The 12339-nt window shown below is 46.3% G+C and overlaps 1 protein-coding gene across 1 annotated transcript in view; it reads left to right on the top strand.

Annotated features, from left to right (window-relative positions):
- The first annotated feature begins 719 nt into the window (after positions 1-719).
- USP46 (ubiquitin specific peptidase 46) overlaps positions 720-12339 on the top strand; it is a 30577-nt gene continuing 18957 nt past the window's right edge. Inside the window, exon 1 of the mRNA XM_082238267.1 lies at positions 720-1408. Coding sequence (XP_082094393.1) covers positions 1373-1408 — 36 coding nt within the window. The 5' untranslated portion in view covers positions 720-1372. The remainder of the gene's footprint in view (positions 1409-12339) is intronic.

Here is a 12339-nt window from a genome sequence, read left to right as displayed (position 1 = left end):
TAAGAAGGAGGGTGCTATTTCACTCATGTCTTGCTTGTGGGTTCTGGGAACAGAATGCTGCCCAAGAACCAGCAGGCCACAGATCTCTTGCATTCTTAAAAACGCACTGGGCACCTCTCCTCCTGCGTGGCCTTGGTTATATATGTCTCTTGATACTGGTGGTGGAAGAGCAGGATCAGTAACATTTCCCCCTTGTCCTTGTCAGCGGGGGAGATGATGTTTCTTTCTCCAGAAGCAAACGTCTGCTTTACAAGACATGCACACATGCCTCACTGGGTCCCTCTCTGCACTTGATCACTGCACAGTTGACTGGCTGCACCAAGGATGTGAGAACTGATTCGCCTGGGAAAGCAATTGCATCCGAGGCGGCGCGAGGGATGCGCAGCTTCCAGCGGAGAGGAAATCTCTCCCAGCCCTCGAAACGGCGACGTTTCCCCACGCGCGCGTGCATCAAGTGTTCCCTATCACTTAATGCACGCGTGTGCTCAAGTGTCGCCCTTCTGAGTGCTGCTCCTGCAGGATCTGAAGCCGGCATCTTGCCCTGGCGTCCTAAAACGTGGAAAAAAGAGAGGAAAAAGGGGCGAGATCCCTTACTCTTTGAACGTGGGGATGGGAGAAACACCCAACCCCTTGGTGCCCCTTTGACCCGTAGCTGGCGGAACCCGCCTCCCGCCTCTCTGGCATTGGCTGCTCGGCGCGCCCCCTTCCCGGGGCGGTTGGCTGGTGGCGACGCCACTCACCCGGCCCTGACCTCCCCTTCCCCGGCCGCTGTCAAAGTTGACCGCCGGGCGCTGCGTTGCAATGGAGAGAAGGGAAGAGGCGCAACAGCACCCGCTGCGGGGGGAGGAGGCGGAGGAGGAGGAAGAGGAGGAGGAGGAGGAGGAAGGAAAGCGGGGGGATTGAGATCGCGCCTGTCCCAGCTGCTGGAAACCAGCGCCGCTGATCCGCGCTCGCCTGGTGGCGGCTGCGCGCCCACGAGAGAAGCCGATCGCCCCCAGAAATGCCGCGCCGCTGCTGCTGCTGCTGAGAGAGGGAGACCCCGGTCACCCCCGGCGGTTCCTGGACGGGTCTGGGAGCGGCGGAATTAGCCGGCAGAGGAGCAGGGAAAGGGGGTGGGTGGGTGCCCTCTGCCTCCGATCCTGCAGAGCCCCGAGGCGGAGCAGCCGATCTCTCTCTCTCTCTCTCTCTCTCTCTCTCTCTCTCTCTCCCTCCCCCCCGCCTCGGCAGAGCTTCCGTTTCTCTCCACTCCCCCCCCCTCCGCCGCCTCCTCTCCCTGCTCCTCCCGGCCTCTTCCCGATCCTCCCCAGCCATGACCATTCCGGTTTTCACCTCATAAAGATGGCGGTGCGGGATCACTGCAACCTTTAGACTCATGACTGTCAGAAACATCGCCTCCATTTGTAATATGGTGAGTATTACTTGCTCGGCCTGGCTGGGGGCGGGAGGGGCGCGCGGGGCGGGGGAGAGAGCCGCGCAATCCTCCCCCGCACCCACTAAATACACACACACACACACACACACACACACACACTCTTCCGCCTCCCCACCCACTACAACCCACCCATTTATGGGGAGATCGGAATCCACAGAAAGGTGCGTGCAGAGAGGGCAAGGCTTCACCCCCCCCGCCCCGAATTGGTTGCCAGAGTTTCAGGCTTGCAATCCTGGGCCACACTGAACTTGGGAGTAAAAAGGCCCACTGCAGCCCAGTAGGACTTGCTCCCGAGTAATCCCTTCCCAGGATCGGGGCCATTTTGGAAGGAGGAGCTGCCCAAGTCTGGAAACGCAGGCGATCTCTCTGCCGATCCGGTGGGCGGGGTGCTGGAGGTGGGCACCCGAACCATGTGTGGGGAGGAGGGGGGCGTCCTTGAAAGTTTGCACAGTGTTGCCTTTTTTTTTTGCACAGGAGAATACCGGGTGTACAGTGCTAGGTGCGGATGAGCCAGGGATCTGAATTACTGGGTTTTGGAAACAAGGGAGGAATTGTTTTTTTCAGCGTGCAAGCATGTTGGGCAGGTTCAAACATGAACATGTGATTTCCGTCTGGGCAGTGCTAGTCCCTCAAGGAAGCATGTGCTCCAAAAGGAACTGGTCCAAATGAGAGTTGTTTAAGCTTCTGTGAATAAGCCGAGCTAAGAGATATGGCCTTCAACCTGCCTCTCTTTTGAGTGAAACGAATAAATCAGGAGTTAGATGCTGGGCTTTGGTCAGTTTTGTTGTTCTTCTCTTAGAAATTTAGTTAACCATGAGGTTTTTGCATTAAACTTCTTGACCTAATGTGTCAACATTTTCCAAACATTTTTCTCCTTTGTAGATTGGCAGCTAGATGATAAAAAGTGTCTGAAGGATGGAGGAGAGATGATAAAAAGTATCTGAAGGATGGAGGAGAGGCAATGCAAACTAGTTGCAGGAAAACATGTACAGTAGTAGCTCTTTAATAAATTGCAATATTTTGCAGGGTGTGGGCAAGTCCCCCCCCCCAAAGGGTAAAATGTCACCAGGTCCAGTGAGTCATCTCCTTATGTGTCTTTAGGTAACAGATTGTGTGAAAAACAACTACCTAGATCTTACTTGCTGTACCAGTGTGTACATGCGTAGACTGGAGGGCATCAATAACTAGGGTGGCCCCTGCCTGCTGGAAAGAGGCAGTGGTAAAAACCACTCCTTAAGAATCCCTCCCTGCTCTCAGAAAATCTAAGTAACTACCCATCAGTTGCTAATCCCCCCTTCTTGAGCAAGGTTCTTGAGTGGGTGGTCACAGATGAGATCCAGGCACTCTTGGAGGAAAATGATTTTCTAGATTCATTTCAGTTGGGGCTTAGGCCCGGTTTTGGCACTGAAACTGCTTTGGTTGCCCTGTATGATGAGCTCTTGTTAGGAGAAAGACAGGAGAAATGTATCCTTGTTAATTCTACTTGACCTCTTACTGGCTTTCAATACCATTGCCCATGGTTTCCTTCTGGAGTGGCTGTCCGAGTTTGAGTGGGTGGCACCACTTTGCTGTGGTTCTGGTCCCACTTGGATGGCCGTTTCCAGAGGGTGATGCTTGGGGAACATTTTTTGGCCCTGTGGAACCCCCATTGTGTGGTTCCTCAGGGCCAGTGCTGTTTTGCTAGAAAAAGAGGTGCCGGAACTCACTATGAACACTATGACACTCAACTGAGAGATGCCGGAACTGAATTCTGGTGAGTTCTGGGCCAAAAAAAAAAGCTCTGCTCAATTTATCCCCTATCAACATGAGACCTCTGAGTGGGGTTATCTGGAGTTTTGGAGCACATGGTCAGCAATCTGCTGATGACACACAGATCTACCTCTCCTTTACATCTGCAGCTGTGGCAGTGGATGTGTTGGAACATTGCCTTGCCTCGGTAATGGACTGGATGAGAGCCAACTGAGGCACTGTTAGTGGCTGGTTCCCTTGACTGTATGGATGGGAGGTTGCCTGCTATTGATGGGGTTACACTCTCTCTGAAGGAGTGGGTACATAGCTTGGGGGTCCTCCTGGATCCTTTGCTGTCGCTTGAGGCTCAGGCAGCCTCAATGGCGTGGAGTGCCTTCCATCAACTTTGGCTGGTGGCCCAGCTGTGCCCCTGTCTGGATAGCCTAACCTCAGTCGTGTATGCTCTGATAACCTCTAGGTTAGATTACTGCAATGTGTTAGATGTGGGGCTGCCTCTGAAGACAGTTCGGAAACTTCACCTGGTGCAGAATTCAGCAGCCAGGTTGCTCACTGGGGCAAGATGGTGTGTGAATATTACACCGATCCTGGCCTGACAGCAGTGACTGTAAATTAGCTTCCTGGTCCAATTCACAGTGTTGGTTTTGACTGATAAAGCCTTGAACTGCTCAAGGACCACCTCCTCATTTGTGGAATGCTCTCCTATGGGAGGCTCATCTGGCACCTTTATTATACAGCAAAAATGTTCCTCTTCAAGCAGGTCTTTGGCCGATAAACAGTCTATGGCCTTTAAAATGTTTTTTTTTTTTTTGGGGTGGTGGTGGTGGGGAGTTATAGGTTGGATTTTTTCTTGTTCTTATTATGTATTTTTATGCTGTGAACTGCCATGGGATCTTTGGTATTAATAATAATAATGATAATAATAAATAATAAATAATAAATAAATAAATATATGAGAGCACATCATGAAATATGGTGATGGACCAGCCTTGTGGTCAGAACACATGCTTATAACAGGAAGTGTAAGACCTGAGTCTTCAAGCTGATTCCTCCATCGCTTGCTCATTGAAGTCAAAAGGGGTTCTGAAAATGTGGGCCTTGGAGCAGCCTGTATTTCATTTCTAGTCTGGTGTCTTCCTTTCATGACAGAACTTGTGTGTGCTGTTAAGCAGTGAGTTGGTCTGGTTTCCTTGCCTTTAATTTGGAAGATACTCAAGATGCAGTAGTAGGACAGGTTCTGAGACTCGCACAGCACAGCACAACACACACACACACACACACACACCACTTGCCTAGAAGGACCAATTTACTTTCTTATTTTGACAATTAAATGACTCACGGTTGCATAAACATATACCAAAAAAAAAGTGACTTGGGAAATAAATGATGATAATACATGTTCTGCCCTTTTCCTTAGTGGCCAAAAACTACCTTTCAACAACAGAGGCATGCGACAACTTCAAGACTAAAAGTACCGTACTCTGAAGTTAATTCCTAAAGCTGAAATCCTATATAAGCTTGCTTGGGATAAGTCCCACTGTACTCAATAACCCTTTCCCTTTGAGTAGACATGTATAGGATTTCATTGTAACATATTTATTAGGGCATTACTTTTCATGTACTAGCGAGAGTCTGCATTACCAGATACATGAAGTGTTATCCTCAGTTGACTGGTGTTGTGTTTGTGTGTCTTATTGTTGACATTTTATTATATTACCCTCCTTTCATCTGAAGGTTCCAGGGTGGATTACAGCATATGAAAACACAATAAAATTAAAATTGCAATAAACATCAACAAGCTTGCACTTAAAAGGATAATTCCATATATGTGTGTATATATATATATAGAGAGAGAGAGAGAAAATTTGTAAACTTGTGTGTCCAAATGGCAAAAAAATTGCAGTTTGTGACAATTCTGTGTAAAGCTGTAGGTAAGCAAAGTGATCTTCACAACAACAGTAATTGGTGCTGTGATCTAAACCACAGAGCCTAGGGCTTGCCGATCAGAAGGTTAGTGGTTCGAATCCCTGCAATGGGGTCAGCTCCCGTTGCTCAGTCCCAGCTCCTGCCAACCTAGCAGTTCGAAAGCACATATAAAGTGCAAGTAGATAAATAGGTACCGCTCTGGCGGGAAGGTAAACAGTGTTTCCGTGCGCTGCTCTGGTTTGCCAAAAGCAGCTTATTCATGCTGGCCACATGACCTGGAAGCTGTCTGTGCACAAATGCTGGCTCCCTCGGTCTATAGAGCGAGATGAGCGCCGCAACCCCAGAGTCGTCTGCGACTGGACTTAACGGTCAGGGGACCCTTTACCTTTTCACATAGCAATGTGGGTTGAATCCACGTGGCCCCTTCCAACTCTACAATTCTGAGCAGGGGCTCTGTCTACTGAAGTGTGTGAGAAACTGCTTGGGGAGATGCAAGCTTTTTATCCAGTACCTAGTCCTGAAATGGGTTTTGTGTGTGTTGTGTAGCCAGGACTTTGGGGGGGGGGGCAGATCCCACATGATTCGTCAGTGAGTTAAGCATTTCTATTGTTTTACTTGAATTGGAGGGGCAGCTGCCCCCTGCGCCCCCCCATGACTACGCCCATGAGCCCATCTGCATGTTCAGCAAAAGTCCACAGTGCAGTCTTCCTAGAGCTGTAAAATGCGTGTGGAGGATTACATGTTTGAATGATTCCCCCCATTTAACCATTCTTTTCTGTGTTAGTGAAAAGGCAGTCAGCATAACATGGGTGGGTATTTTTTGCTTCCCTTCATGCCGTTTGATGATTCTGTAGTTGGAAGAGCAATAACAGAGACTCCTTTCTTCCTTTGAAGCGGTAGGAAGCCGCCTTGAAACAGTAGGGGGGCACAGAGAAATTCCTCACTTTTTTTTTGCAGTGCAAAAACATTCTTGGGATTTCTTTGTTGGGGGCAAACAAAAATCAGGCCTGGAAGCTCTTGTCCCCCATCCTCACTTTCAGCCTCAATTACAAAAAGCTCCATGGCTCTACTGCCCCCCTGCCACAAACCAAGCAAAACAACAACAACATCCTAGACATGAGAGAAGGCTTTGCCACTGCTCTGCGTGTGTCACAACAGAACAATGGGCTTTGATGAGTTGGAACAGAGACTAAATGGGGCAGAGCAATGGCTTTTATATTTGTACAGTACGCCACATCCCTCACTGCCCTCCATCCAGACAAGCAATAGGATTTCTCAGCGTTCAAGGACATATTCCAGACAGGCAGAAGCACTCAAGGAAGGCTGGTGAGGGGCTTGGTTCAAGAGGATTTGTGGCCTGGAGAAAGTCCCAAGGGTCTGTGTTTTCTCCATCCCTGGGATAAAAATTAAAATAAAATTACATAAAAAATAAAAATAATGCCGGGAGCCAAATCTGACTGCTGGGGATTTTGATTGCCTGTTTAGAGCCACAAAATCTTCAGTCAAAATGTTTGCTTCATTAGTGGTAAAAATTAACTTGTATTTAAGGAGAGGTGGGAAAATTGGCTTTGTGGCATTTGAAACTGGAGTGTACTGTTTTTGCCCCTATGTTTCATATTTTTGTGTTTGTATATTGCAAACCACCCTGTGATTGTTAGAGGAAGGGCGGTATAGAAATTTAATAAATAAAAATATTAAGAATAAAAGGAAGTATCCAAGTACAATATCTGAAGCCATTCCTCAGAACATCTTTCTGTTTTAGTTTATATCCCCCCTTATTTTCAGGTTCTTGCAAGAGCAGCTAGATACAGTCACTATCTTCCCTCCTTGCGGTGAGCCTGCATGTCCCTTGCTGATGATGTCATATGCGCCGTTCATCAGTGGTGGACAATGGATCCTTCCTATAACGTAGTGCACCTCTCAGCCTGTGGGGTCTTGACCTTCCTGGGGTCACTTGCAAGGCTGTTTGAGAGTCCTCTTTCTTGCCAATATTTTGTTGAAATGAGTTTTCTCAGTTGCCTTCATTGCCAGAAACAGCCGTACAGAGAATGTGCTGAGGTCCCCAGTCACACCCAGCTTAAAAGGTTGAGAATTCCTGGAATAAGCGACACTATTTAAGAAACCATGTTGTGACTGGGAGGAAAGAATCCTGGACTCTCCTATTGATTTTTGTTTTGTTTCACTTGGAAACATTATGTTATCATGTGCACCTGAAATGAATACTGTAAATTGAGAATTAACGCTGGGGAATTAGACATATCGAATTTGGTTTGTCAGAGCAACCAGAAGGATCCTTGTTTAGTTAGCATTGGTTGCCTGAAGATGATCATTTTTACAAGAGCGAATCCTCATGATGGAGAGCATTTAGACCATTCCTGAAATGGCAGAATTTATTCAGACTCTTGTGGGGATATAAGGATGAAGCTTCTAATTCTGACAAGTAAATAAATAAATCTATTTTCCAGCATATTAAATAGAAAGGAGGTCCGCCCCCACCAAAAAGAAAGGATCCTTCATGTCAAGGGTATTGGAGCTCGTCCAGACTTTCTTTTGCACCATGCTTTCCAGGCACAGGCCTGTGAGAGCTTTGTGTCAGAGCAGTTTTGTTGTCTCTGGGAAAACCTGTGTTTTACTGCTGAATCACAGCAAATGGCAATTCACAGAAAACCTGGTTGTTGTTTCTTCTGATTCAGCAGTAAAATATGGGTTTTCCCACAGAAAGTGCCAACACACACACACAGAGAGAGAGAGAGAGAGAGAGAGAGAAAGAGAAAGAGAGAGAGCGCTCAGAAATGCAACTTTAAAGCCTAGACCTGTATCCTGAGTCAAAGCAACAGCATTTTGTGCCTGGGCTCAGAACTAGATGGATCATTACAAAAGGAGATGGCAAGGTCGTGAGGGCTTTGGGGATTTTTTAAAATACAAAGCTGAAAGGCTAAAAAAAGAAAGAGAAAAAAATTGTTCCTCCTGTGACCCAGGGACATGTCAATTTATCCACCAACTAGGAAACCCAACAGCACATAGAACTTGCAGTGTTGCACTAATTGGAAAGAGGAAGGATGCGCAACAGGAGTTTTGGGATGTGATGCAGCAGCAAAGTAGGGAGAGCCAGGCTAAGATGTGCACAATATATGGGGAGGCCTCTGGTCTCATTGCATGCACCAAGATGTCACCAACTGGATAAAGGAGGCAGGGAAGGCCTGAGCCATTTAAGTTCATTCTAGGTTCCCTTGGGAGTCCAGATTTTGAAATAGTTGGGAAAAGAAAAAGGACGAAGATAGGCCTCTCCCAAATACAGCAGCCTGACCTGGTGCCAGCTTTAGAAATCCTCAAACTTAGTTGTATTTACTTTTGATATCTTTGAATCCTGTGGCTAGGTCAAGTGATAACTCCATGAAAATGCTTCCAGTTTAAGGAAGCTCTGACCAGCATGCTATGGAAATTGGCCACATTGAGGGTGTGGCAAAGTTCAATTTTAGTTTTGTGCGTTTGGTGTAGTTCCGTTTATATGGGCTCCTTGAGAATGCTAGAAGAACAGTGACTGGTTTTGGCAGAGGGGTTTGTTATATTGAAGGAGGATTTCAACATGTGTCACTTCCATCTCACAGCCTGACGGGAGTTCTGCTCCCTCCTTTTATCTGTGGTCCTTCAGTGCTCTTTGATGAGTTTCACTCTTTCATAGGCACTGTTCCTCTTTTTATATCTTGCTGTGTTGCTAGCTGCTCCCTTTTCCAGTGCCCTGGTTTTGCTTGTCTCGTGGTTGCTGGTTGTGGGACTCCAGCACTAAGGACTTGCTTCTTGTGACAAGTATTCTGGTTTCGCCAGGCAGACGGGGCTAGCCCTGACTTTCGAAAACAATATCGGTGATATGTGGGGCACAGCAGTTGGAGCAATAGATTTCCTGTGCGTTATGTGTTTGTTCACATTCTCAAAGGATATACACTGATTTGAAAAGCAACAATGCTAACCCCCCCCCCACATAATATAACTCTCAATGCAATTTCTTTACAGCACCCTCTGGTGTCACACTTTTATAACACATTTTAATGTTTTAATTGACCCGTGTAAAGGTAAAGGGACCCCTGACCATTTGGTCCAGTCGTGACGGACTCTGGGGTTGCGGTGCTCATCTCGCTTTATCGGCCGAGGGAGCCGGCGTACAGCTTCCAGGTCATGTGGCCAGCATGACTAAGCCACTTCTGGCGAACCAGAGCAGCGCACGGTTCCTTCTGGAAAGTTTGCAGACAAAGCTTATGTGAGTTTGGACTAATTGACCAGTGTAGGTTAGTCCAAACTCACATAAGCTTTGTCTGCAAACTTTCTAGAAGGAAAACCAATAAGCAGTTGGGTGGCAATTGTGGAATCTGTTTCCACGGTTTCTAGTCATGATGGCAAGGGTGATCCCTTGCATGTTGATGACGTCTGAAGTGGAGGACATGGTTCTGTCCCTGCGCATTCTATGCGCAGAAAGTGATCAGTCTGACAATTGAATTTTAGGGTGTGCTGTTGGCATCCATCTGTCTCAAGAGACAATGTGTAGACACCACCCATTTATCCTGGAAACTGTAGTTCACCCCTCAGAGATCTGTAATTCCTAGCACCTACAGTTCCTAGGAAGTTTTTTTGTGTGTGTGTGGGTAGGGAGCATTTTAAATGTATGGTGTGCATACAGCCTAAGTTTGATAAAAGCAATGCGCCAGTGTCTTCCACTGTACCTGAGGACGGTAGGTGAGCTTAGGGGACAAAGGGCAGGCCTGCTCTACCTTCCAAAATCCTATCACTGTCCTCTGCCTTCCAGAATCTGCCACCTGAGGCAGCCACCTTATTCTGCCTAATGGTAGGGTTGGCCCTGCATGATAGTTATATGGAACCTTTGAGTTTGGAGGCTGCATGCCACTGGATACCAGCTGATGGGAACAACTGGGAGAGTGGGAGAGAGCTATTGCCCTGTTGGCCACTGTGGGATTCTGGACTAGATGTGCTTTTTGGGGTTGGACTAGATTACCCTCGGGGTCCCGTCCAACTCTGCAATTCTATGACCCCGCAGGGCTTTTCTGATGTTCTTGTGATGTGTTGTCACTTTCCCCCAAAATCCTCTGCAGCACATTTCTCTGCATCACTCATAATCTTCCAGTTCAGCAGCTTCAGACTCTTTAAGTTAAGCGGTTGCTGCAGTTCAGCTGCAGAGGGAGAGAAAGAGAGAGAAAAGGAAAGGAAAAGAGTGATTGCTGCCATATATAATCTTCTCCACCTGCAGTAATCTGGCTTTTCTTCCCACACTTCATTCCTCCCTGGGATTCTGAACAATAACTAAAATTATCTGTTTTGAGTTTGGTGCCAAATTTCAACATGTCATAATAGCTCTTGATGCTGTCGCACACATTGTAGCAACTTGAGATGCCAATTTGTTTCCAATGCTTGTCAATCCCTGCAATGAGAATCTGTGACTTGAATAAATCCATTGATTGTGATTCTGTGTTGTATACTTCTGGGCATTATTATTATTATTATTATTATTATTAAAACCCCATCTTTGAAAAATATATGGCCTGATTTTTGGATTGATAAAAAGCCTGGCAACTACACCTCAAACTTTTAGAATTTTGCAGTTACAGGGTTGACAGTGGCAGATCCTAGCAGCTGCTCAAACATCCCATGTTTGGCAGCAAGCAGGATGCTAGTTTTTGTAGAAAAAGAAACTGAATGGGTGGACTACAGTACGTACTTGAGCACCAAGGACAGAGTTATAGGTGCAGTCTATAGGTCTGGAAATAGCAAGCCTGTTCAGAAGCAGTAGAGGAGCAAAAAAATAAATCGATTCCTTGCACTATACATCTACACTGCAATTATTATTATTATTATTATTATTATTATTATTATTATTATTATTATTATTATTTATTAAATTTGTATACTGCCCTGCCCTGCAGATCTCAGGGCAGTTACAACATAAAAACACAATATTAAAAAATTACATAATACAGTGGTACCTCAGGTTAAGTACTTAATTCATTCTGGAGGTCCGTTCTTAACCTGAAACTGTTCTTAACCTGAAGCACCACTTTAGCTAATGGGGCTCCTGCCGCCGCCGCACCGTTGGAGCACGATTTCTACTCTCATCCTGAAGCAAAGTTTTTAACCTGAAGCACTATTTCTGGGTTAGTGGAGTCTGTAACCTGAAGCGTCTGTAACCTGAAGCATATGTAACCCGAGGTACCACTGTAAAGTACATAATAAAAACATAATAAAACAAAAACAACCCAATAACCCCCCTCCCCAACCCATTTTAAAAGCCCATTGGATGCCAATCAGCCAAAGAGAGAAATTTTGAAAACACATGACTAATGAATAAGCTGCTGGAGAATGAGTGTAGGCATGTGTACACAAACTTTGTGTGTGTGTGTTAGAGAGAGAAAGACAGAGCGACAGAGAGAAAGAGAATATGAAAACTTCGCAAATAGAAACTGACAATGTAAACCTCAACAAGGGAATAGAATGACAAGTAGCTGCAGGGGAAGAAAAGCAGCCACTCACAATTGTAAGAGAGATCACAAAAGCGGGAGAAAAGGACCTGACCTACATCTTTGTATTTAGCAAGTTGGCAAATGACATCAGTGAGAGAAGAGGGTCTCTGTGAAATGGTTTATTTTAAGACATAAATCTGTCAGATGGTTTGCAAGCTAGTGAAACCAGTCATACACAAAGCAGCCAGAAGGCCTGTGCACGAAGCATCCTATACTTTCAGGCCCTCTTGCATAAAAAGAAACATTTCCAGTGCTGATAGACACTTGGTAAGGGACACAGGAATCTAGACCACAAAGAACTTTATAGGGTACCGACAACAACATAAATTTGGTGCAAGAAATAACCAAGGGGCCAGTACAGCTGCTGCAAAATGACAAATACAGTGGTGCCCCACAAGATGAATGCCTCGCAAGACGGAAAACTCGCTAGACGAAAGAGTTTTCCGTTTTGGAGGTGCTTCGCAAAACGAATCTCCTATGGGCTTGTTTCGCAAGACGAAAATGTCTTGCGAGTTCCTGCGGGTTTTTTCCCCTCCCCCCCTTTTCTAAGCCGCTAAGCCGCTTATCAGCTGATCCGATAAGCTGATAAGCCACTAAAAGCCGCTAATAGCGCTAATCCTCTAATCCGTCAACGGGCTTGCTTCGCAAGACAAAAAACCCGCTATAGACGAAGAGAATCACAGAATGGATTCTTTTCGTCTTGCGAGGCAC

The sequence above is a fragment of the Podarcis vaucheri genome (genome assembly GCF_965113315.1).
Source record: "Podarcis vaucheri genome assembly, chromosome: 9".
Classification (NCBI taxonomy): domain Eukaryota; kingdom Metazoa; phylum Chordata; class Lepidosauria; order Squamata; family Lacertidae; genus Podarcis; species Podarcis vaucheri.
This window is presented reverse-complemented; position numbering and strand designations above follow the sequence as displayed.